Below are 27,049 nucleotides of genomic sequence, written 5' to 3' on the forward strand. Positions count from 1 at the left end.
GGGACATTGGCATTTGTTTTCTATTCCCTTCCTAATGAATCCCATTGTAACTTATTTTACCATAGAATATTTTCTGCTCTGGGCAGATTCTGAGGCAATTTATCTCACCCTAGCTTGCTTCCTTAGGTTTGCAAATTAAACAACTGATGGTGTATTTTAATCTTTATGAGGAGTTAGGAAAGCAGAGGCTGAGAGGGCAGAGAGGCAACTCAGTATCCCAATGAGATCTGCCAGAAGAACTATTTAAACTGCCATCAACTCAGTAGCAGCTGAGCTAACAACAATGGTTGACTCTTCTCATTTCTAAAGATATTTAGGGCAGCTTTAGCACTGATGATAAGCTGGGGCATCAAACCCCCATTTAAACAAGTTTGCAAGTATGCCCACAGAGTGCCAGGTTAAAAGAAAGCAGTAAGGACTCTCCCAAAGATCTCAAATTGCACAGCGATGATAGGAAAGGACATTGTTTTGCAACTCCAACAGATCCACACTTGACCCCACACTCATTCCCAGCAAATCCTTGCTACGAAGTTTCACCAGGCAATAATACATCAGTACTACAAGAACAACATCAACCCCATTTTAGATATCAAGGAGGTGGCTTCTGAAATCACTTAATACCCGCCTCTCCATCTTCAAGCAGGCCCGTGCTGATCTTTATCACAAGTTTTGGGTCTAGGTGTACAAAAAGGTAAAAGGAAGAGGAAGACCCTAAATACCAACAAGAAAGGATTAGCCATAAAAACCTTTCACTGGTTGATACCTCTGGCAATACTTTTGGAATTCTTCCCATACAGTGATTGGGTTCAAATGACATACCAAGTCACCATGGCTTCAAACCTGGGATGGTTTTGTCAGAGTGGCTTACATTTGGTTTATATGCCCCTTTTAAAGCCACGGCCTGATGTACTGATTGTTTGCCCCATCATGGCTTGCCATGTCTTCTGAACCTACTTCTCAGTCTCTTCCTGCTTCAAACTATTCCTATGCAGTTCCTGCACTGGACACCCAAGTTCAAATCGCACCTCAGTTTCACAGGTGAATGTTTGGGTGTCTTAGTTTAGCTATCATCAGTTCAAATCCATATATGTGCATGTTATGGTCAGCCTGCAGTAATCCACTCAATGAGACCATACTGATTCCATCTTGCCCAGGTGCCACAGACAGAAACCTCCCTTTTGCAATAATCTGCAGGTCTCTGCTTTAGCAAAAGGCCAGGCCCCCTGACACAGGAATGCAGATGACCTGGCTGAGATCCTCTACAGGCCAACCACTGCCACTTAACCAAAATATTCAAAAGTAAACTGTCCAGGTGCCTGAACAATAAGAATCTTCCAGCATCCATCTCAGAGCTGAGGATGAGGCATTACAGGATAATCAACAGACAAAACCCCAAGAGATTGTTCTGAAACTTCTATCCAGCTGAGGCAAAAGGCACTGTCTCACTGTAAAAGACATTTTGAACATAGAAACATGCTAAATAGTTTATTTGGTTACAGAATGTGAATTTATTATCTGCTTTAACGTTTTGGTAGGAGAACAAATTGACTATAAATGTGAAACATTCAACAAAAAGACAGTGACAGGATTTGTCTCTGTATTACTGTATTTTCCAATGCAATGAGCAGGTAGAATCCTATTGTAAAGTGATACTTTGACCTTTAAAGCCTTAGATGATTTGGGAATAAAGGACTAATTTCAGCCTGCCCACACTTTAAAAATCAGCAAACTAAATCCTTCTCATTTGCTAACTTTTGAGGTCAGTTAGATGAGTAAGACTATGGGAGAGGAACTTTTCTGCAGTGACCCCACACCTCTGGAGTAAGTGGACATCAAGAATCTATGAGGCCCCTCCATTGTCGGCCCTGAAAACTTACTATTTCGCTTTGGCCTTCCCCTGATTATGTTTTATCATACTGGATTATAGCTGTAATTGTGCTATAGCTTTTGTCTTTTGCTGCTGTTACTTTTAGAAAAGTTTGCCTTTATTACTAAATCAGTTTTTACTGCTATAAGCCATCTTGGGAGCAATTCTATCCTGAAAGGTGTCTAAGAAAATATGTGAAATAAATAAAAACAAGGGACATAGAAACAACTGGCTTTTGTCCCTATTAGTACAATTCCATGATGCAGAATTAACCCCTACCTTCCCAACGCCAGAGAGTGATGACATCTCAATTGTTAATTTAAAAAACTATAAAGCAAAGCCTTTCTTTACTGGGAAGCCTAAGCAACAATGTAGGAAATTTACCAACCACAGTTAAAACTGGAGCTCCATTAAAATGTTTTGGATCATGAAGAAAATAATATTCCATTAGTGTATCTTATATATACTAGAAAATTTTGAGTCTTATTTGAAAGTGCATAGTGTCAAGGATTTGAAAGTAAAAGTTGGATCTCTCTCTTGCCCCCTCCCTCGCTTTCCCCTCCCCCCCTCCCCCCACACACACACTGCATTGACAACTCACAAAAGCAGAACAGGACATGAAACTACATTGCCTCTGACATTCCAGGCTGAACAGGAAACTGACTAACAAGATTTCTATTACCCCTCACTTGTACACTTGTCTTAATTTACTTCCCACTTCCCTAATGTCATGTTGGCTAATATTTATCAAGGAATATCAACATCTGTACATGTAATTACTTGAAGCTCAGTGTTCAGATCAGGTTGTAAGTAAATGTTTACCCCATCACATATGGTAAGAAAACATTAAATTTAACTGAAGAGGAAAAGAAATTTCTGTGAACTAGAAGGGGGTGGTTTCTTCTTAAGCTGGTCATGTGGTCACAAACATGTTTGACCATGTAAAACTGTAATATCTAATTTGTACTGATAGCCTTGAATGCAAGCTAATTCAGAGAGTCACAATCAAAAGTTAGCAAATGGTTTTGGGGTCACTTTCAACAAAGAAAAATTGAGATGTACCCAGGCAAAATTCCAGTAACACCTGCTCCCTTTGAGAAAGTGTTGACAAAGTGACAAGAAATCATGCACTACACATTAAGCAAGGACAAGACACTCAGTGCCAGTGGATGTGTTTAAAAATATCCATGCAGAAAAACAAATCATTTTTTAAAAATTCAGACACATCAGTAATTGTCCAGGGTATTGTCCATTTTTACAGTATCCCAGGTTCATTCAGATATGCCTAGGTTTCAGAACCAGTCCTTTATATATATTAATTTTGGTTCATGACAGCATTTGAAATATATGACCTACACACACACACTTTATTTTCCTAGAATAATCCAAAAACTAATGTGCTGCACATCAAGTTTTACTATGTCCTAAATAAGTAACAGCTGTGAAAAGAGTATCAAATCAACATTGGTGTGCAACACCCAGGAAAATGCCAAATCTCAGGAAAACAAAATTGTGCAACTTACCTGCAGCTCCTTTGAGACTCTCTCTAAGTGGTTAGTTATCTTTTTTATTAGGTCACTATACATCTGTTCCGAATGCTGCTGGCACACACATTTATACACACAACTGCAGAAATAAATACAGGAACAGTGAATTGACAACAGTTTGCAGCAGGAACGGGGAACACATGAAATATTAAATTCAGCTTTAAAATCTTAAATGAAATTTCAGCAATATGTATCCTAAATAAAGATCTCATTGCGGCAGCAGATTCTCACAGATAACTCTAAAAGCCTTGAAAAATTAAGGCTGCCTTTACCTATAAGGATTTCAATTATTATAGGTTGGTTGTGAAATTGCTAAAAAGAACATAGATGACATTCCTTATTAACATAGGCCACTTTATGAATATGCACTTCAGCCATGGCCCACATCCAATTATGCAGCTCTTCCAGCTTTACTGCAATTCCAAAGGAGACTTCACATCTTTAATGACAGTCAATGCAAGGTAATGTTTACTCTACTCAACTGAAACTCAGGATTCTAGTACCCATTCAGCCATGAAGACCACTGGGTGACTTTGGGCCAAACACTGAACTTCAATCAAACCTACCTGACAAGGCTATCGTAAGGATAAGAGTACAGAAGAATCATATGCCAGGCAAAAAGTCAGGAAATAAATGTAATAAAAGAATAAAGAGACGGATATTTATGCCAAAAATGTACCATATTAACTATACAGCATTATTTTCCCCAAGGACAGGGTTATTATTAAAGACTAGATCCAAAGTCAGTCACCTGTTAGTCCCACTGAAATCACTGGGATGTTACTTATGACTATCTTAAATCCTACTGACATATGCTCAGTTACCTTAGCTAGCCAAATCTAGATCGTCTCCTATGTTTAACTAAAGGATTAACAACTAAAGGCAAACCAAAACCTAGCTGTCAGCTTTCCACTGAATGGTAGCTGCAAACCAGAAAGAAAATAGATTCCACAGAAGTATCTGTTATCACAAAGATCTGGAGACACCATCCCTGAATAACAGCTGATCATTTCCTACCTCCACCCTCTGAGATAAGCAATAACAGAAAGGATTCTATCTTGAGAACTGTACTCTGCTATATATGCATGGTGACATTTCAGTATTATGAACTGGCTGAAATTCCTTTAAAATCACAAAGCATAGGAAATATAAAACTGATCCTGTGCCCAGAACTAAAAAGTATAATGCAAACTGACTGGAATCAAACTGACCAAAACCAAAAGATAAATCTTTATTTCTAAATTAACAGTGTTAAATAAACCACAATATCTGAAGTCTTCATTACCAAATTTCAGCATTTTAATACTTTCCATAAACAAACAGCTGCAAACACTGCACAACAATGATATTTGACCAAATTATAATACATGCAAGCCTCACAACTCAACATAAAGCAATGGTAAATGGAAAACAAACTTATTTTTCCCAAATTTCTTACACGATTGTTTATTCATTTGAAAAAACTCATTTGAATGTTTAGGTATTTATGCAGAAAGACAATTATCCTAAGTCCAAGTACAAGGACACTGTCAAACACACATTTGACTGTTCAGTATAATATTCACTACAGGCAATATTATCAACATTATACATCATGTGAACAATCAGCAGGTTAGTCACCTCTAAGACCCAGTGAAAGTAATGCAATGGCCTCCAATGCTAGGCTTTCCAGTGCAACATAGGAGACTCAGATTAGTCCAGATAAAAAATGGCATGGAAATGTACAATTGCTAACCCCAGCAGATCTCCAATTCATGTCAAGGAAAGCAGAAAACAATGACAAGAATTTATTTATTTATTAAAACATTTCTATGCCGCCCCTTGCCGAGACCTCGGGGCGGCTTACAACATCAAATAAAAAACAAAAATTATAACACCGATACTGCAGCATCTGTTCCTGGAGTCCTTCAGAATCATACCATTTTACTGTGGCTTTCATCTTTTTCTATTAAAGGTTTAAGAAGTGAAAATGGAAAATTCTAAAGTACACATACTCAACCAGCCCCTGCTGGCAAAACTGCCAGCATGAAAACTGTATATGCTATTAGCACCAAAACTGAAAGGGCCAGGTAGTCAAATCCTGGCTTTTGACAAAATCACTGTGCATTCCATTAGCAGCAACTTTCCTCCTGCCTTCTCATTTCATTCGTCTTGATCCGTCATTGTTTTAACTCATGGGACTTAAGATGTTTCTCCCAGTCTTCTACAAAGAAGAACAATTCCGCAACCATCTTTTAAAAATTTGTTTGACTTGAAGATTGCTCTTGTTAAAGTAGTGTGGGTTGCAGCTTTTAAACATTCTTACCCAATTTTTAGACCATCTAAGATCACCAGGCAAGACCACTTCCAAGTTGACAGATACAGGCAGACAATCATTGTGATAAAATATCTAAAATACGTACAAATATTCCTCCTGTATAATTCCTCCTTTCTAACATGCTTCTGATTAACATCCACAAACTATACCAGATGTATCTAGGTATAGTTAACATCTATTTATGTTAAGTAGATGTTTACAGCAACACAACAGCCTTCTGCAAATTTAGTAATGCTGATTATTCCACTTGTAAATTAACTAATTCAACCACACCTTGTTAACAGAGTGTTCCTCAATCCATTATAACCTGCTTACCTGGTCCAAATCACATGATGCACCATTGTGGATTAATTAACCCTAAGGATGCCACAACACATGCTGCCCACTATTATAAGTATGCAAGTTTTAGCCAGGGTTTGCTGTGGCTTCTCATGTCAGGCAAACCCAGAGTCTACTTTAGGGTTATGCAAGTGTTGTTTAACCTGCACTGGTAAGGTTCATATAACAAAACTAGCTGTACCACACCATGAATGACATATTCATAATGATAGCTGCTGTACAGTGAGATCCTCACAGTTAAAATAACTCATAATGAGCTGTCACATCATGCAAACTAGTCCACTTTTGGGTGCAATCTAGCAGGGATTTCAATAGGCATCCAAACCCAGAGAATTACAAGCATCCATGCAAAGCAGGAAGAGCACGGAGATGATCTTTGCCTCCCTGCTTCTCCCACCCTGCAAGTACAATCAAATTTGAACATCTAGCTGTAGTGATTCCAACAGAGGAAAGGAAGCCACACCAGTGCCTGGATACATCATATTCTTCTCATCTCAGAGAAGCAGCCGACAAACAGGGATCTAGAAAAAAGATGCTGCCTAGAGGGACATTGGATCATTCTCTTAAAAGTTTAAGGATATACTAAGATTGACCTTTTACAAGTCAGGTGTCATGGGATAATGAACACAGTCAGCTTTTATTCCAACCAGCAAAACATATGAGCAAGCAGATCAAGATATAAAGGGGTCCCAACAGCCTGCCCTCAGTGCTTTCACTCTTGAGCAGCATGAGGCTGGAGTTATATCATAACCTATGCACATACCAGCAGAAAATTATGCAAAGCTCTGTAGAAAACAATCTTTGCTGGTTGACCATGCTCGGCTCTTTACTATTAACTGAGAAGCAGCTTTTGTAGATGCTCCTGAGCACATGCAGGAAGAATGCCTTGTGACCTATGCTCACCACTACTGGAAAGCTACTTCCTGTAGTTTTAAAGAAAAAGGGAAATTCAGCATTTCTAGAGTCTTTGCAACACAAGCTTTCAGTCCATAGACTGTTTTGATTACTGAGCAAATTTATCTTCAATATGGATTGATAGTACATTCCAGAAGCATGGTCTCCATGCTCAACCAATATGTTTTTATTCAATGCTTCCACTCAGACATACATATTTAGTAACAGCTAATATGTGTAGAAGTGGATGATTTTGCTCTCCTTTTTATAATTTTTTTCAAGCACAAATTCATTCAATCCAAATTCTGCATCAGTTTGTGATTTTTTTTTACATCCACATATTCATACATTTTTGAAAGCAAATTTCCCTAATGTACATATTTTTGCATAACTTTTCCCTAGTATGACCTGTTGTACACTATTTTCCTTTAAATATGAATTTCTGATACGCAACTGTCATTCATGCATGCATTTTAATGAGAGAACAAGCTGCAAAATTTGCAAAAAAAATCCAAAATAATATATGTTCAGGTTCATATATCAATTTAGAAAGTGTAAATTAAGAGTTTTTATTAAAATGTGAAACAAACAAAATTTGCTCCCATATGTAGGTGTGAGCAGCACCTTTCCCTGTATGAAGCTTACTAAAAGTGATGAAACTAACCACAAGAACATGGCTCCTCAGGTGCTGGTTACAGCAAGATGCTTGGACTATATTCCACCAATGCTATGTATAAACCACATGAGTGTTCCATAAAAACTGAAAGTGCTAGTTTTCAAAACCTAAACATTTTGGAGACAAGTTATTTGAAGGGTCACTTATGCCCATATAAATTGGACTAAAGCTTCAGAGGAACATCAAAGGCCCTGCTTCAGTGATATGCCTTTAAGACTGATTCAATTTGAAAATACTAGGTACAGGGCTTTTTCAATTGTGGCCTCTAATTTGCGGAACTCTCACCAAAGGGATACACAGCAGAAAGGCACTGCTAGTCTTGTCAGTTTCAAATAACTTGAAACTTAAGTGATTTTAGTGGGCATACTGCTGATTTATAACTGTGGTTTGTGAGAATTGTGCTAATTCATTTATTTTTAATGTAATATTAAATTAATGCATTTAAAGTTTTTTTTACTTTCTGTTCAGAGGACTTTATCTTGAAAAGCGGCCAAAATATATTAAAACCAACGGTATCAATTTGCTTTACTGTAATTCCTGGCTGGGGCATACGGAAGTTTATGGTACATTTTTCTAACTAAATATAAAAAGGCATGCACCCTAATAAAACTACAATAAGCTCTGAAAATACTTTATTTTGTTGGTGGAACTGCAGGGTTGCTTTCAACTGTATGCTCTGAAGGTGTGCAAAGAAGCCCTGTATGTTTCATGCTACAGCAGAATGAGAAGCAAGATTAGCTTAAAACATTTATGCACAATGATTGATTTGTTTGCCCAATAAGTGTGAAAACATATTAGTTCAAATTTATTGATCTTACTCTTCTGTAAATTAAGGACTTAAATCCTTCAGTGTAATGTCTTTAAAAATCCCATCTTCATTTATTATACTCATGCCCAGCCTCTCAACCTTAAATCTCCATAATCGAAGAACCAAACAATCTAATGCTTGAATTATTATGTAATACTAATAAATACTGGCTCATTAAAAACAGCCACAGACTATATTTATACAACTGTTATACAGCATGGTTTAGAAACAGAAACATCGAATGCTAAATTATAGAAAGCTTGTCAGCTTACCTGTATATTTGTTCATAGGAGATGGGGATGTAGTCACCAGGACTCTGAGTTAAAAGCTGATCTATGGCACTATCCAACTTTGGCCAGTATGTGCTCTTATAATCTTCTATAGTTATAACATTCATCACTACAAGAAAAAGCAAAAAAAATGTTCTTAGTGTACTAAGAATACAAATCAAGCTCTGGTCATCCTTCTGAAGATATGAAAAATATTGCCAAATCATTTCCTGATCCAAATAGAACTTTAGGCTGAAATTCCACGCTCACTTACATGAAAGTAAACCCCACATGCTATAGTTACTCCTAAACAAACATACACAAGGCTGTGCTGCATGTGAAGTTTTGGAGCTATGTGAGCAGGACAGAGGGCATGCGAAGTTTGCAAAGATTTCCCTTAAGACTGGCACCTCGACCCCTATTTTTTGTGGATTAAAAAAGGCTTACTGCACTTCCCTTCCGCTCAATCAAAACTTATTCCGACACACATTTTCCATTGATGACATTAGTAGCTAAAAGGATACCCTTGGAAAAAGGGGTGGATCGATGCAACAGATCTTAGCTCCCTGACCGCGGAGGAAGGGCGCATCCATGCATGCACGCGCGGATAGGATCTCACTCACAGAACTTGGAGGCCGAAGCGTTGATGTTGAGGTTGATGCTGGCCGCGGCCACCCCTTTGCTTGGTGTGTCGCAGCCCTTTCCTTGCCCGTTGGCGGCCTCGGACATCATGTGGATCTCCAGTTCCTCCTGGGCTGGCAGCGAACACGCACTGCGGAGCTCTCCGGGACAAGGGGAGGGGGGAGGCCGCGGCTGTCCGTAACTTCCCCCTCCTGCCGCCGCCGCCGCCGCCGCCTCCCAGTTGTTGTGGTTCTGGTCGTCCATTAAGGCCTCGTAGCTGCTGCTGCTGCTGCTGAGGCTTCCTCCGCCGCCTCCGCCGCCTCCGCCGCCGCCGCCCCCCTCCTCCTCCATGCTCTCCTCCTCCATCCCGACCACAGGCCTGCAGGGGCCCGCTCTGCCCGGGTAAGGGAGGAGGGGGCGGGCAGGGAGCAAGGGGAATGTCACAATCGGTTCCCTCCCATCGCAGAGCGAGAAGCGTCACGTCTCCGGGCTACAGAGAACTGCAACTGTCGACCGCTCCGGTGAGGGTTGCAGCCGGAAGCGGATGCGGCCCAGAGCCGTAAAGCGACAGCCGCGAGCACGACTTTTTAAAATGTCTTTTCGCACCGTTCTTTACGGCGTCTGCGAGGCCTGGCACCTTGGCCTTGCAGGGGGTTCTGGGAGTTGTAGTTTTATAGGCTTTCCCCAGTCGAGCAGGAGCTCTGTTGTCACGAAGCTACAGGTAGAAGTTGAGAGGGCTGCATGTGCAGCCACATGGCGGTTTCGCTTTAAATTTCTACTCAGCTTCATGTATTTTTCTTCATCTCCCTCTTGTAACGCCTAATACAGAAGCCTATAGTCATTTCAGATATACATTTTGACGGGAATTTTTCACAGTCTGTGCTGTGTCCCCACTCTTTTAAGAGAAGTGTTTCTGTTCAGGAGAAGTAGAGGACTTGTAGTGTTGTGAGGGTGGCCAATATATGCACACGCACACACATCACTTCCCCACTCAAAAAAAGGATAAAACATGCCCATTTGTAAGCAGGGATGCAAATTTAGGAATGATTAAAAGGTAAAAGTAAAGGTTTCCCCTTGACATTAAGTCCAGTCATGCCTGACTCTAGGGGGCGGTGCTCATCTCCGTTTCCTAGCCGAGGGAGCCAGCGTTTGTCCACAGACAGTCTCCGTGGTCATGTGGCCGGCATGACTAAACACCAAAGTGCACGGAATGCTGTTACCTGCCCACTGAAGTGGCACCTTTTTATCTACTTGCATTTGCACACTTTCGAGCTGCAAGGTTGGCAGGAGCTGGGACGGAGTAACGGGAACTCACTCCGTTGTGCAGTTTCAAACCGGCAAATTTTCAATCAACCAGCCCAGCAGCACAGCGGTTTAAACCACTGCGCCACCTGCATTCCCTAGGAATGATTATGATAACTTAAATAGAAATACAGAACATCTGAACAATGCACTTTTCCGAATATGACACCCTTCCCCCTTCCCCCGGTGGACATCCCTGCAGAGTGTATCGCATAAGGCAGTGAACCTGCTATGGCCATGTTAAACTTCCTGTCCTGGAGGGGAGAGGGGAGGTGGTAGTAGGGTGAACTCTGTATAACCTGTTTTTGAGAAATCAACATAATCCCAACCTAAGGGTCAAGAAAGGAGACAAGTGGCACATGGAACTGGTTTGAATCTCAGTAAAAGTAGCAAAATACATTATGAATCACAGTGGGCCCAGGAACATGGGAATGATATGAATTGATGGGAGATAATTGGCAATCTTTTGGTACTGTATGCGAGTTAAGAAGCAACAGTGAGAACTGGACATGGAACCACTGATTGGTTCAAAATTGAGAAAGAAGTTCGGCAAGGCTGTATACTGTTGCCCTGCCTATATAACTTATATGCAGAGCGCATCATGAGAAAGGCTGGCCTAGATGAATCACCAGTTGGAATTAAGATTGCTGGGAGAAATATCAACAACCTCAGATATGCAGATAAGACCACTCTCATGGCAGAAAGTGAAGAGGAACTAAAGAGCCTCTTGATGCGGGTGAAGGAGGAGAGCTAAGATCATGGCATCTGGTGCTCTCACTTCCTGGCAAATAGATGGGGAAGAAATGGAGGTAGTGAAAGATTTTATTTTCCTGGGCTCCAAGATCACTGCAGATGGGGACTGCAGCCAAGAAATTAAAAGACGCTTGCTCCTTGGGAGGAAAGCTATGGCAAATCTAGGCACCATACCAAAAAGCAGAGACATCACCCTCCTGACAAAAGTGTGTATAGTCAAGGCTATGGTTTTCCCAGTTGCAATGTAAGCCTGTGAAAGCTGGACCATAAGAAAGGCTGAGTGCCAAAGAACTGAGGCCTTTGAATTGCGGTGCTGGAGAAGACTCCTGTGAGTCCCTTGGACTGCAAGGCAATCAAACCAGTCAGTGCTAGAGGAGATCAACCCTGACTGCTCTTTAGAAGGCCAGATACTGAAGATGAAACTGAAATCCTTAATGAGTAGGAAGGACTCCCTGGAGAAGAGCCTAACGCTGGGAACAATTGATGGCAAAAGAAGACGGGGACGGCAGAGGATGCGGTGGCTGGATGGAGTCACTGAAGCAGTTGGTGAGAGCTTAAGTGGACTCTGGGGGATGGTTGGAGGGCAGGAAGGCCTGGAGGAATGTTGTCCATGGGGTTGCGATGGGTGGGACACGACTTCAGGACTAGCAACAATTGGCAATTATGAGAGGAAGAAAGTCCTTGGGGAAAATAAAGGATTATTTAAGCAACATGCCATGTGGGGAGATCTTTGCTGGATTGGTGCATCAAACATGTATTCACTGCTGTGCTAATATATCAAGATTCTAGCTTCTGGCCTAGGGTATATAATGTGTGCTTTTGAAAATGAAGACTGAGACTTTGTTTTGGGCATGCTTTAGAATAAGCTATCCCTGTTTATTCTAACGTGAACTAGAATAAAGCTTGATTTGGCCCATAGTCTCGTCTCCAGATTCTATTTGGCTTATGTCTGGGTGTGCGCTCGGACTGACCTCAGCCATTGGCCAGCTGAGTCCAGTAACAGCAGGATCAGACCAAGTGTCCAGTATTTTGTTCAAACCATGGCCAACTAGCTGCCCATGGGGAACTTACAAGCCAAAAGTGAGTGCAACAAACTCCTGCCCATGTTTCCTACCAAACGCTATACACAGGCATACTACCTCTAATACTGGAGGTAGCAAATAGCCACCAGGACTATAGGCACTGACACAGCCTTATCCTATGTAAATTTGCTAAATGCTCTTTTAAAGCCATCTAAATTGGTGGCCATCAATAGAACCCGTGGAAGTGAATTCCTCATTTCAATTTATTTATGCTGTAAGCCGTCCAGAGACATAAGTAATTGGACGGCATACAAATTTTATAAAAAAATAAAAATAAAATTTAACTGTAGGAAGAAGTACTTCATTTTTCCTGTCCACTAGCCAGCCTTATGGGATGATGCTGGATTATAGTTTTAGGAGAGAGGAAGAAAAAATGTCTCCCCATCCACTTTCTCCTCACCATGCATAAATGATCCCAGATGTTGTACTCTTTCCTCATACCAACAATGTTCTTGTTGGTTTAAGTCTTCCTTTTCTGCACTTTTCCCAGCTCTATGATATCCTGTTTTATGTGCAGTGAGCAGGACCACACATCTCACTATTGTGTGGAAATGTCGTGAGCGGAGCCGACCGGTGCCGGAGGTCAGACTAGATGGCCCGGGAGACCCCCTTCTGACTCTCTCTGTTTCTATGTTTCTATGAAATCTGTGACCTAGAAACCTGGCTGTTTGCTTGCTCGGTCTGTTGGTCAGGTGCTGTTGCCTGTTGATGGGCTGTCAAGGTTTGTGATCTTCCACCTGATGATTCTTGGACTGGACAGCCCTTCGAATGGAGGATGCCTTCAAAACGGAGGACCATCCTCCATAAAAGATGAAATAATCTCCCCACCAATGTTGCCTGGTACCAACATAGTCATCGTTCCAGTGGCAAGTTAAAACCACCCTGTGTTCTGAGGCATTTAATGGCATATAATGGGTAATTCAGATGTTTTAATTAGGTTTAGTTTTATTGAAATTGTTCTAGATATTTAAACTGTTTAACACTGTATATATTGGAATATTAGACTATTTTAAATTTGATGGAATTTTATACTGTACTTTATTCTATCTGTATTTTACTGTATGTCTTTTTATTGTACTTCAGGAAATTATTATGAGCTCCAACTCAGCTCTTGGGTGGTATAAAAGAATAAACAAAGGCATTGTCCATTCCTGCTTAATGTCTTTTCCCCCACACTCTTCCTCTATAAGCTCTACTACCACTACAAGCCTATAGTCTCGAAGAGCAAAGATTCTGATTACTCCACTTTGGGTTTGTTTTTAATGTCTTTTAATTTGTAAATGTATATTCTTCTAGTTAGCAGTGGATTCCTGCAAATATGTGGAATCCTCTACCTTGTTTTTTGTGTGGCCCATTTAGTGTCAGTATTTGAATTCTTGAAAAGTGCTTCCACCAGGTAAAGCTTTGAATATTCAATCTCTCTACCTCATTTATGGAATATTCCAAAAGCCCATCACCCACTGGCATCACCCTGCATTTTCTCACCATTTCCATCATTTTTTCTTATGCAGAAATCCATTAAAAAAGATGAAAGAGCTGCATGATGACTTCTCATAGTTAGCATGAAGACTTCTCCATTTGAAAGCACCTGGAATAATTCACAATGCTTTATGTTAGCTTACTGTTAATTTGGTTTGCAAGTCAAGCTGTATGGATCCATGTAATGGAATACACATGTAACAATAACAGAAGACAATTAAATTCAGTGCGAACTTATAAGGGCAGAGAGAGACTGTCTGATGTTTCTACTTGGGGTATTAGCTTTCTGGTCATTCAAAAGCAAAAAAAGAAAATACCTTGTTGGCTGAGATTTCATTTATCAAACCAATTTTTGAAATTCATTATTTATTTATTACACTTCTATACTGCCACATAGCTCATTGGGATCTCTAGGTGGTTTACATATTTAAACATAAAAACAATAAATAATCATATTTACATAAACAATAGAGAATAAAACCAATACAACAAAAATCAACTCACAATGACTATAATAAAATTAATATATGACATAGCAGCAACAAAACATGATTAAAACAAACTTATCTATTAAAATATCTGGAAAATAAAAAGGGTTTCACCTGGCACTGAAAAGAGAACAAAGATGGTGCCAGGCACACCTTCTTGGGAAGCATGTTCCAAAGACAGGGTGCTACTGCTGAAAAAGCTGTTCTCCTAGTCATCATCCTCCTAGCTTCTTTTGAGGAGGGGGGGGGGTGGTTCCCTGAGAAGGACCTTAGCAGATGATCTTAGGGGCTGTGTAGGAACAAACAAAGCAAGGGATAATGTGGCCCCAAGTCATTTAGGGCTTTAAATGTTAAGATCAGCACTTTGAATTGGGCTCAGACTTCAACTGGCATAATATGTGAGCCAGTCCTCATTAGGAGACACGCTGCCCTGTTCTGAATCAATTGGAGTATCCACATCATTTTCAAAGGCATCCCCACACAGAGTGCATTACAGTAATCCAAGCAAGTGGTTACCAGAGCGTGGATAACTGTGGCCAGATACGTTGGTAGTTGGTAAAGGTGCTCCTAGCCACTGAATGCACTTAAGACTCAAGCAACAATCTAGTGATAGATTCGAGACTCAGACTGCTCCATCTAGTGATAGATTTCAGTGAGTCAAATGAAATACCAAATTATCCCCATCTATGTAAAATCAACATAAACATTCTGAACTGCTAAGGGCACCATGCAGTGTGGCAGGCTGTAATCTACCTAACTCAGAAAATTACTGGCCTCCAAGCATGAGAGAAGTGTGGGAGGAGAGCAAAAGCAAAGATTGCCTTGTGCTTCTGCTTTCAGCCACCTAAGTCTTTCACCCCTGCTCTTGAGAGGCCTCACCCCCCCCCCCCCATGCTCTGGAATGTTTCTCCATGCTGTGCCAGTTCCTTTGTTACACTTGCAACTTTAGAGCCAAAGCCAACATGGAAAGAACAGTACTGTCTGCAAGGACAGACTGCAGTTCTGAAGCCAGAGATGAACCCTGACCTGTCCTATAGCTGTCTATACAGCCTATGTAAGATAGTGTCCTTACCAATGTAGAAAGGCAGTTTTAGAAACCTTTCAACATCTTGCTTCATGTGAAATCGCCCTTTAATATTCCTACTGCTCTGTGCAAGTAATGGCATGATGCAAGCAGAATTGGGAATTGCAAGAAGCAAGGACACTGGTTTCTAAGAAGTATAGGACTGTGCTGCACAAATGCTTGTATTTTATTCAGCCATGCCCAAGGAATTCTACCCCCATATACGATATGCAACCCTAAACCCCATTCTAAAAGATATTTGATTAGGCCATAAGTTTTTATTTTTAAATCTGACTTCTGAACTAGATATGACCTTGTTTGCACTGATGCAATAACATGCATGTATTATCTAATGCCAGCAGCAGTTTCTGTGTACAAATTGTTATCCAGAACATGACAGGAGAGAGGGTTAGGTCTCCCTTTCCACCAACAGGTGCCATTTAAATTACCAGGTGCTCTCAGAAGGATTAGAAGTGGTGAAACAGGGTTTACAAATAGTACAAAGTCGTTTAAAAACAAATAAATTACATTTCTCCGGTAGTGGTTTTTACAAGAATGTTAGCACAAGGATAAGACTTTTAGGAATATAATTAGAATAAGTGCAAGTGATGCCTACCAACTGCAGTTTGACATCTGCCCTATTCATGAAAATGATGGGCAAATTATGATAATTATATGCAAATCATTATATGGTTGCAGTGTGGTCCCTCAGTGTGATACCATTTGCCATCTCTATCAGCTGCAAGCCAAGAAATAAAAGGGCACATAAGCCTGAATTCCCTGTGGCCACTGCATTATCATTTTGCCATAATACCACTGATTTCAGCAGACCTATGAATACTAGTATACAATCATGGGATGGTGCAGGGAAGGCAGTAGAGTGATTAGTGCATCCATATGATCAGGAGCCCTTACAAAGTACACTATGTATGCATATTCATAAAAGCCATAACAGCACAATCTGCTTCCTCTTTTCATAGATCCACAAAGCATTTCATCAGCATGGCACATTAATTTGCTGCCTCTCCTGTGGCTAGCCTCTACTGATGTCCTGCTACCCCTGATTTGAGCAGAGGAAAAAGAAACAGAGGGTTAATTTATTGCCTTTGTCTAGAATTAGGTTCACATCACGGCTCTCTTGGTACACCAGGTGGTTTGCTGTTTTTAGCATCACTGGCGCCCATTAGGATGGATATAAAACTCCAGAACCACAACCGAGAAGCCATTTCTAACACAATTTCTAGTCCCTGCAAAGCCCCATATGTGAATCTGCACATCATCCTTGACAGCTATTGAAAAGCATTTTATGTTATTCACCTGCAGGGAAAGCAATCACACCACTATACTGCCAACCTGACTGTCAGTCTCAGTGCCTTGCTATTGTCAGGTGTTTAAAATAGGCAGACATAAAGAACACTGGGAAGCTATCTCTTCCGCCTCCTGCATCCCACTTTTTAGGAAAGTGTTTCATTTTCAGTCCTCATATCAATCTGTCAATCAGTCATCCATGAGCTTCTTAATTTCGCAAAACAGTAATATGGACATAAACCGCAAATATTTTTAACACATAATACATTGACCCTGTTTGCATGTAATAGTAGCCAACTGCATTTTTTTAATCCATTATTTGCCACAGCACATGTTAGATACATTTGGTGAGCATTTTAAATATTCTGCCACAACTGGGAATTGCTACTGGTACCTGAACTTGGACCCTACAGGTTAATTGTGGGTTAAACGACCCACAGTAAACTATTAATTGTGGGTAACCTGTGGGTTGCTAACGCTGTTAACAAACCCACAATTTCCTGCCATTATGTGCAAACTTGGTCAATTAATAGGTTAACTGTGGATTCCTTTATCCTTCTATTAACCTAAAGTGACCAGGATGAGACATCACACAGCAACCTCCAATCTGCCAGATCAGAAGCTGAATATTCAAAACACTACAGAATGCATCCTGCATTCCCTATGGCACATCTTGAATGAATGAATCCATGCTTTACTGCTGTTGCATGTAAACAGCCCTATTGTCTTTTTTAGCCAGCAATTCCAGACTTTTAGCTTGTGATCTCAGATGATGTTTTTATTCTAGAAACAGCAGATATCCATTCAACAACATTGAGAGTAAAGACCTTTTCTATGCTGGTGCCCATTCTCTTGAATATCCTGCCACTTCACAAACAAAACACATGCCCACCCTGGTATAGTCTGCATGTTGAGGCTTATAGTTACCTTGGTGTTTGAAGATTTGTGTTGCCTATCATTTTGATTTTTTGCTGATGCCCATTGTGTTTGTGTCATTGTGGTTGTGCTGCTGCTGATGATGAAATGAACAAATAAATAAAATTGCCATGCTTCAAACTCATAATTTTTAAAGTCTGTCTTCCATTTATATCTCTCTTACAACATTCTCTCTGTTTTCAGCAGCTTCTTCCAACTTTTTTTCTTGCAACTATGTAGTGCCTTTAGATTCACAGCAATAAGAGCCCTTGGTCTGGAAGCACCCTATATGTGTCATGCTTAGGACACATAGAATCACATCCTGTTATTCTTTTCTGCAAGAAAAGGAAAAGCTAGAGATTCACTGAAATAGAAATGGTACTTCTCAGGCCAATGAAACATGAAGTACTACCCAATCCTTTACTGGTTTGCTCAGAAGAAAACTCAATGTATCCAATGGGACTTATTTCCTAAATAAGTATGCCTGAAACTGTGCAAATCTGGACTGTATATTGTAGGTCTTTAAAAAGAAAAAAAGAAAACAAAAAATCCCTTTTCCACCCAGCTTCTTTATGGCAGAAGCATTTAAAATGGGGCAATTAAAGCAATACACATCAAAAAATAGCAGCAATCAAAGAAGATCAAGAATGAAATGAAGCAGATGACAGTGCCCATCAGACCAAGGCCTAAGAGCATTAATTAGCCTGTAACTGGCACTGAAATGGTAAAAACTAGAGTGTAGAGCTCTGGAAAGAGTGTTCCAAAAAGAGAGCACTACCACAGAAAGGGCCCCTTTCCCCCATAAGTTGCCACCACAGTTATTCCTGTAACCCCAGGCAAACAGTTTTCAAAAGACTGGAGGGTTGGATGAAAAAAATACAAATAACGAAAAAGGGGGGAATGGAAGCAAAGGAGCAAGGTTTGGAGGTTCTTGTCCCCTGTGTATTTAGTTCCACAATCACTCTCTCTTTCCCAGGATGGCAAGTTAAAAAAGTGGGGTGTGGAGAGAATGAGCTTGGTCAGGTCCATCCTTCAGAGCTGCCCCATTTCATTCCAACAAGTTGAGTTCTGAGTCAGTCATAGTGAAACTGGGGGGAATCAGGCTCAACCATCTTCCCAAGCACTCTGACTAAGCATCCCCTGGGATCAGAGGTGGGGGAGGCAGTTGGCTTACTTTTTGTTTTCCTGGAACTGGGATGAACTGTGCATGTGTGTGTCTGAATGCATTTAAACAGAAGATGTTAAGAACAGGCTAGGAGAAGAGAGCAGGAAAAGAGAGATGCATGTGCAACCAAGGCGGTAGGGAAGGGCTGGAGCTGGCTGAGGACAGACATGTTTTGGCACAAGGTCCTGGGCATTGAAAGAATGGACTTCATGAGAGGAAGAATAGACTCTGGCTGAAGATGGCAAGTTGGAGAGCATCACCCTGTCTGTGGTACACTGTGCACTCCACCTCATATGCACTTGCCCGCCATAAGGCCCCTTTTCCCCTCAAGTCCTCTCTTGCCTTCCCAAAGCTCACAAGTTCCTGGTTGGTCCTAGAGTAGCCTTCTCCATTCTGGTGGTCTCTAGATGTGTGCTGGACTGCATTTCCTATCATCCTCATTGCTGGCTGAGGAAGACAAGATTTGTTGTCCAACAGACCACTGCAGAGGACTGGTACTACCTCCCTCCCTCTCTTTTGCTCTCTCATAGTCTGTTTTAATTCTCTTCCCTTTCCCCTTCCCCTTCAAAGCTAAAAGCCATACCATGCACCACACCAAGGCATAAGGTATATGATCCTGTACAGTAATTATGTTATGGGTGGGAGGAGATTTGCCACCACTATGTTAATGGAATGGCCATTGCATCCTACATGCACCCAGCCTGAGATAGGAGGGAGAACCAGAAGACTTTGGAAATGGTGGTAAAAATGGCAGCCATGCTACTAGCATTCCAGAGGGGCAGAAGGAAAGAACACATAACACAGCACCTACATCAGTCATTGCCAGGATGCTTGCAAAGAGCATCCTCAGCCTTCCTGGGATAAGAGTTCAAGAGCAACCCAAGTTCCGTGTGACAATCCACAAAGGGGAAGGCTCAGACCACTCAAGAATGGCAGTCATAAACAAACAATGACCAGTGATGACCAGCAGTAACTATTACAGGGGTCAGGAAGCAGGAGATGAGGGTCTGAGGCTTACCTGGGGAATGGGCGAAGAACAAAACTGTCACTCAGATGCCTTGTCCCTCTTTTAAAAAAAGAGGTTGGTCAAAAGAGAGGAAGCAGCCAGGGCTCAAAAGCATGCTGCAAACAGAGCCACTCCCAATGGATTGATTAATTAATTGATTGTGGTATAAATGTGTGTCATGTATCTTGCAAGGGCATAGAGCAAATAGTTTAACAGCTGGGAGCATTCTGGTCATAGGATGGGCTTCCCCCATGGAATAGGATGTGGTAGAGCAGCTTGTGAAGGGACATTCAGGGGGTGGGGGGTGGATTGGCCCAAGGGCAGAATTCAGTTTTGGAGAAGCTTTCAGGGGCTACATCAGGGAATGCTGGACTAGACGGATTCCTTGCCTGAGGATTGTTCTTAATGTTACTTATCTGTGGGCTTGTCTTTCACTCCTATATCTGATTAGGAACTGACCTGATATCTGTTTGAAAACTTGTAATTAAACCTTTCAGGACACTTATCCTCATTGGTATACCCTCTATATATGTATCATAATCATACTCAGTCTAGCACTCTTGCTAATCTCTACAATAAAAACAGATTTTAAAAGATGTCATGTATATTGATATGAAAAAATGAGATATGTACATCTCCAATAAAAAGAGGTATTTATAATTGTCTGAACGTAGTAAATCTGTTCTCGCCAGGTGTGTTGGACACAATGACCACATTAGCTGGGAATGCCGTGAACTGCAATCCACTACACACAGGAGGCATCAGGAAAGCTGGAAGGCTGTCCTGCATTAGTCCTCACATATCTTCAGATAGGCCATTTTTTCTAAAGATTTGCTAACAGCTTCTTATTTCTTTTTCACCTGAAGAAGGACCAAATATCAAGTGTAAATGCACAGACTCTCTCAAGGTTGCTTTATAACCTTGTGGGCTGCTTCACATCCAAAGAGGCTTATAAATGGGTAAATGTATTCCATTTCCTGTTCTCTGCTGACAGTAGCATTCCCATTATTTTGCCCACTGTGTGGAAAACCTGACATATGATTTAGATAAAAAGCAAGCAGGGATGAAGATGAGATCGTCTATAGCCTCAAAATACATGTAGAAAATGTGAGCCATTTATGAATTTGTTAAATATAATGATTGACAAGGAAATTGTTCCTGAACACATAATAAAACTGAAAGTCTGGCTGTAAAGCAATATGAGTGATCTTGATTTGAAGTTAAGAGGATTAAAAGAGTGTAAATAATTCAAGTCCCCAGGGCTGCATTTAGAGATTATTTCTTCTTACAATTTATACATGCATCCACTCGGGGGAGTACTTTCAATTTGATATTCCTTTTCATGTGCATTTCCGCTTAGTGCTTCTTTCCCTCATCAGAATGTCAGCTTTCTATTCAGCAGAGAGAAAGAGGGAGATAAAGAATAGTCAGGGAAGGAAATGTAACCAATAAGAATTACTGAAGCAGCCCAGGGAGTGCTGATGCTGCCACAAGAATCACTATCAGCAAAAGTGTCTCTCCAGAAGCTGTGAGAAAAAATGAAACATGGTGTGAAGACGCACTAGCTGCTCAGCGCTAGATCTGAAAGTACATCATTGACGTTAAATATGTTTGCCACTTTTCTTTGCCAGTAGAACATTAGGAACCTGTACAAAAAGCAAAGCAATAAAAATAACAGTAGTGGAGGGGTAAATGCTGAACAGTAGATACGTATCTTTAGTCCTGACAGCCACAGCCACACCCACCAGAAAAGTCCAGAAATGCAGACAGCTGTATTGCTCCATATCAACAAATAGCTCTAGGAGTTTTTATCTCTTAGAAGCAGGCCTTTTGTAAAGCCAATAGGCCTTACTTTTAAATCCAAGCCACCCCCAGAAAATGTTTAATCAAAACAGGAGCATTTAAGTTTTGTTGGAAGAAATAATTCCCCTCTCCACTGTTACAATTCTTGGGTCACAACATTGCTAATAAGAAAGTGCCTAAACAGCATACCAGTGAGCCCTTGTTCCAGTATAGCACTGCATGCAACCTTACCATATAGGTATCCACATCCTAATACAATGCTCCTCATGTTTGTGAGATTCTTGGCATATTGCATAACTGCTAGCTACAGCTATAATTAAAAGAGAGAGAGATGGTGAACAGGTTTAGATGCTGAACATTGAACAGTTCCTATTTTTACTATTATTAAATGACTATATTACTGTCATTACTAATTACGTCTAGAGTGTCAGTGTGCTACATGATGGAATGAACAGAGAGCCCAGTTCAAAGCACCTCATAATGCAATTTAGACAGAAAGTGGAAAGTAACAGGAGAAACAAGAGCTGGATCAGAAGCCAGTAATCCATTATAGAACTTTCATTCCAACCTTTAGTGCCCCTTCAATTATTATGTTGTAGGTTCTATCACAGAAAAACAATTACGTTTGGGCAGGTCATAGGGGTGCTTAGTTACATCACTAAACTGGTCAGGACCCTGGACAGCTCCTGCCCCCTTGGAAACATGGAGGGCTCTCTCACATGAGGATTATCACTCCAAGAAGCTGTCTTGCAATGATTTCAAAAAGTTACAGAATGGCAGTGATTGGATTCACTTTAATAGGTATCAGTAATCAGTTGCACAATGGCATCATAGATGAGTTTCTTAGATACAAAGTTACAATTTCACTTTGAAAAGAAATTGCCATGTGCTTGTTTCTAAAGGATTCATAAGCTAAGATCTCGTTCTTGAAAGCCTATGTAACTGTGGCACAGAGTAACCACTCAGCCAAGCTGTGTTAGTCATATCCTGAAAATACAGCATTACTTTATATAAGTAAATATCAAAACAATTATCATCAGGGTCTCTTGTTCCATGCAGGGGTTCTCCGTGAACATATCTGACTGATTTCTAGTAGTTTTATGTTCCACTTACTGCTTCATCTTTGCTTCTGGCCCGTTTGCCACTTTGCTTCCTTAGTCACCTCTTTCCTGACTTTATCAATTTTCTTCCATGTTATCAAAAAACATCTAAAAGCCACAGCTGTAAACTCTACTAGTGTTCTCAATCCTCTGAGCCAATGTAAAGCATTAGAATGCAGTGTATAATTCTCTGTAGACAGGATCAGTTTATTCATTTTTTAAATGGAAGAAATATCATACCTGCATACCTAACAATGGTAAAGAATGGCACTCTTTATAAAGTACAACAGTGGCATGGAAGCCACCTTTCCATGGTTTCCATGTGCAATTGATCGAAGTGGTACGATTGTAATGTTTCAAGACCTGCAGGGCATGGCTGGGACCAATTGCAGAAGTCTTACATCAAAATATCACCCTTGATCCTGCTGGAGTAAGACCTGAAAAACCAGCCCTGCCCAAGTGGCTGTATACATTAAACAATACATTAAGGAGAAGAACCCACAGAAAAGTATCCCTAGCATTCCTTCCACAACATATGAAGCAAGATTGTAGAATTAATTTCAACTGAGAGACCAAACTCTCCCCTATAAGTCTTCCAGGAGCCTTATCTGAGAACAGAGGTAACAGTGAATGTTGTACCAGGAGGAAGAGGAACCCAAAAAGACTCTGCAGGGCAAATGTGGAACCATCCATGGGCCAGATGTGGCTGGTAGACCAGATGTTCCACTTCCTTGATATAAAGGGCACAAGAGACCACTGCAAGGGACACCATGATTTATTTGTTATATTCCTATACTGCTCAATAACCATCTTTTTCTTACCATTCTCAAAACACTTCGTTTAAAGCAGAGGTAGGAAATCCTTTTCCTGTTAGCATCACTCCAGTTGAAACTATCAAACTACATATATTGGCAAAGCCCAGGCAAAAGTTTTGTTTGTTTATTAAATTTGTACTCGCAGTAATTGTCCCATAGGACTCTCTGGGTGGATGGAGTTGGGGATGTGCAACTCTTGTCTTCTTCACTATGCAGTAGGCAGGTCGGAAGATATATTTCCATGTTTTGCCCTCAAAAAACACTTGAAGGAAAGCACTCAGAGCAGATAGCGTACCAATAGAACAATTCCAAGATACAAAAACTGAATCCATCCAAATCCTAACGTAAGTATACCCAAAAGTATGGAAAACAAAACAATGGCCAAAGATTAGAAATGTTCAAGATATAGCTAAGTCCCCAAGAAAGGAGATGCTAAGGAATGCAGCAACTACAGGACCATCGCACTAATTTCCAGGCAAGCAAAGTGATGCTCAAGGTGCAGCAGCAAAGAAGAAAGAAAGTGAAAAATGCCAGATGTTCAAAGCTGGATTCCATAAAGAAAGAGGCACTCCAGATCATATTGCAAATGTATGTTGCCCACTGGAGCACACTAAATAATTTCAAAAGAAGATAAGCCTATGCTTGATAGACTACAGCAACACCTTTTAGTCTGTGAATCATGAAAAGCTACAGGTGATTTTAGGAAGAAAAAAAAGGTCCTTCAGCACTTGATTGTCCTGGTGTATCATGGACAAGAAGCTACTGTTAGGACAGAATTTGGAGATGCAGAATGGTTTCCTAATGGCAAAGGCATCGGGCAAGGCTGTATTTTATTTCCATTATCTGTTCAATGTGTAAAGCTGAATTAAGATGAGAAGAAGCAGAAGTGAAATCTGGTGAAAAATGCATCAATAAATTAAGACATGCAGATGATGCTGTATTCCTGGCAGAAAGCAGCAGCAAATTGAATTGACTTCTGATGAAAGTGAAGAAAAAGCATTCAAAGCAGAACTACAGATAAACATGCAGAAAACAAAAATCGTGAGTACAGTAGAATTACACAACTTGAAGGTCAACAATGAAGAAACTTAAATTGTGGAAGGTTTTTGCATGCCTTGGCTTAAATATCAATGCAAAGGGAGACTGCAGCCAAGAAATTAGAAGAAGACTGAAACTTGAAAGGACAGCAATGAAGGAACCAGAAAAAAAAATCAAGTGTAAGGTCATTTCACTGGAGACCAAGTCCAAGATCATGAACACCACAAGGGTGGAGGATCAATTAGGATGATCTGTCCCCAGAGTCTGATGGATCCTGAAGGCTTCCAAAGGGCTCTGGGGGAATTATCTGGCTGATATGGTAGGCGCTCCTGCTTATGCCCAGGTTGCCCTATGGAATAGGAAAAGGGCTTGGGCAATCAACACGATCGCACCCAGGCACCCTCTCCCCTCCTGCTGAGCCCATGCAGCACCCTGGTATAGTAACAAGCTGAGGGCACTGAAGCGGGAAGGGAGATGGCTAGAGAGCAGTAGAGGAAGTCTCGTAATGAGTCTGATCGAACACGTATACGCATATGAGCTCACTGTCGGGCCTATTCTGTGGCAATAAAGTAGGCAAGGTGTGATTTCTTTGCCTCCTCTATTGCTTCTTCACAGTGCTGTCCAGCTGAGTTATTTTGGGTAGTCCGGGGCCTCCTACAAGCTGGTTCGCCAGATGAGACCCCAGAGCCCTTGATGGCTCACTGTGACAAATTTGCTCAGTACTTTGAAGGAAAAAGTACTGTTTGTGTAAATCAGTCTGTGGACATGTCCAGTGCACCATCTTATGTTTCATGATTGGATGAGTTTCAGTTGTTGTGACCCAAGGATGTGGACAAGGTGCTTGGCTCTATCCGATTAACAACATGCCTGCTTGATCTATGCCCGACTTGGTTGGTTGGAAGGTCTGTGGATATGGTTCAGCCCTGGGTCCAGGAGGCTGTCAACGCCTCATTGAGAGAGGGAGTGGTCCCTCTCCCATTGAAGGAGGCAGTAATTAGACCACTCCTAAAAAGGCCAGGCCTGGATCCAGGGATACTGGATAACTACTGTCGCATAACCAACCTTCCATTTTTGGGCAAGGTGTTGGAGTGGGTGGTGGCTCGACAGCTTCAGGCACTCTTAGAGGATCCAGATTGTTATTTATTTATTTAGAAGGCTCCTATGCCACCCCATTTGCGTAAGCCTCAAGGCGGCTCACAATAATAAATAAATAAACACAGTATAAAACAATATAATATAATTTGAGTTGACCTGGCCCGAAAAATAAAATAAATAAATAATATTAACAATTAAAATAACGTTTGCATAAAAAGGTCTTCGCCTGGCGCTGAAAAACAAATAACGACGGCACCAGGCGGACCTCTCTGGGGAGTGCATTCCATAGATTGGGCGCCACCGCAGAGAAAGCCCTCCTCCAGGTACTCACCATCCTAATTTCCTTCACGGAGGGTTCCCGGAGAAGGGCCTCTCCCGCTGATCTCAAGGGGCAGACGGGCATATATGGATGTAAGCGCTCCTTCAGATAACCAGGACCCAAGCCGTTAAGGGCTTTGTAGGTCATAAACAACACCTTGAATTGGGCCCGGACTTCAATGGGGAGCCAGTGAAGCTGACGGAGAACTGGAGTCATGTGAACATAACGCCCATTCCCCGTCAGCAGCCTGGCAGCTCTATTTTGAACCAATTGAAGTATCTGGACCATCTTCAAGGGCAGCCCCACATAGAGCACATTACAGAAATCAATTTGGGAAGTCACCAATGCATGTGTCACTGTCGCCAGGCAGTCGTACTCCAGGTAGGGACGCAGCTGATGGATCAGCTGAAGCTGAAAGAAAGCGCTCCTCGCCACCATTGTCACCTGAGCTTCCAGTGAAAGCTCTGGGTTGAGGAGCACTCCCAAGCTGTGGACCTTGTCCCTAAGAGGGAGCGCAACCCCATTTAGGACTAAGTTCAGGTCCCCTTCCCTGAAGCCCGGTCTGCCAACCAACAGGACCTCCGTCTTGTCTGAATTGAGCTTCAGTTTATTGACCCTCATCCAGCCCATTACCTCGGCCAGGCACCGGTTCAGTACAGCCACTGCCTCACCTGGATTGGTAGAGAACGAGAGGCAGAGCTGGGTATCATCAGCATACTGATGATTCCGCAGCCCACACCTCCTGATGACCTCCTCCAGCAGTTTCATGTAGATGTTAAATAGCATGGGGGACAAGATGGAACCCTACGGAACGCCATGGCATAGCTGCCATGGTGCAGAGCCATAGTCCCCCAGCACCACCTTCTGGAGTCGGCCATCGAGATAGGAGCGGAACCACTGCAAAGCAGTGCCTCCGACCCCCAATCCCACTAGTCTATCCAGAAGGATACCATGGTCGATGGTATCGAAAGCTGCTGAGA

The 27,049-nt window shown here is 41.4% G+C and overlaps 1 protein-coding gene across 3 annotated transcripts in view; it reads right to left on the bottom strand.

Annotated features, from left to right (window-relative positions):
- CACUL1 (CDK2 associated cullin domain 1) overlaps positions 1 to 9,856 on the bottom strand; it is a 45,839-nt gene extending 35,983 nt beyond the window's left edge. For all 3 annotated transcript variants that reach the window (XM_044439723.1, XM_044439715.1, XM_044439732.1), the window contains exons 1-3: positions 9,341 to 9,856; positions 8,721 to 8,847; positions 3,391 to 3,493 (exon numbers count right to left, since the gene is read on the bottom strand). In XM_044439723.1, the coding sequence (XP_044295658.1) occupies positions 3,391 to 3,493; positions 8,721 to 8,847; positions 9,341 to 9,704 (594 nt within the window). In that variant the 5' untranslated portion in view covers positions 9,705 to 9,856. The remainder of the gene's footprint in view (positions 1 to 3,390; positions 3,494 to 8,720; positions 8,848 to 9,340) is intronic.
- Positions 9,857 to 27,049: the final 17,193 nt, after the last annotated feature.

This window comes from Varanus komodoensis, unplaced genomic scaffold (genome assembly GCF_004798865.1).
Source record: "Varanus komodoensis strain SLA01 unplaced genomic scaffold, ASM479886v1 scaffold1, whole genome shotgun sequence".
Lineage (NCBI taxonomy): Eukaryota > Metazoa > Chordata > Lepidosauria > Squamata > Varanidae > Varanus > Varanus komodoensis.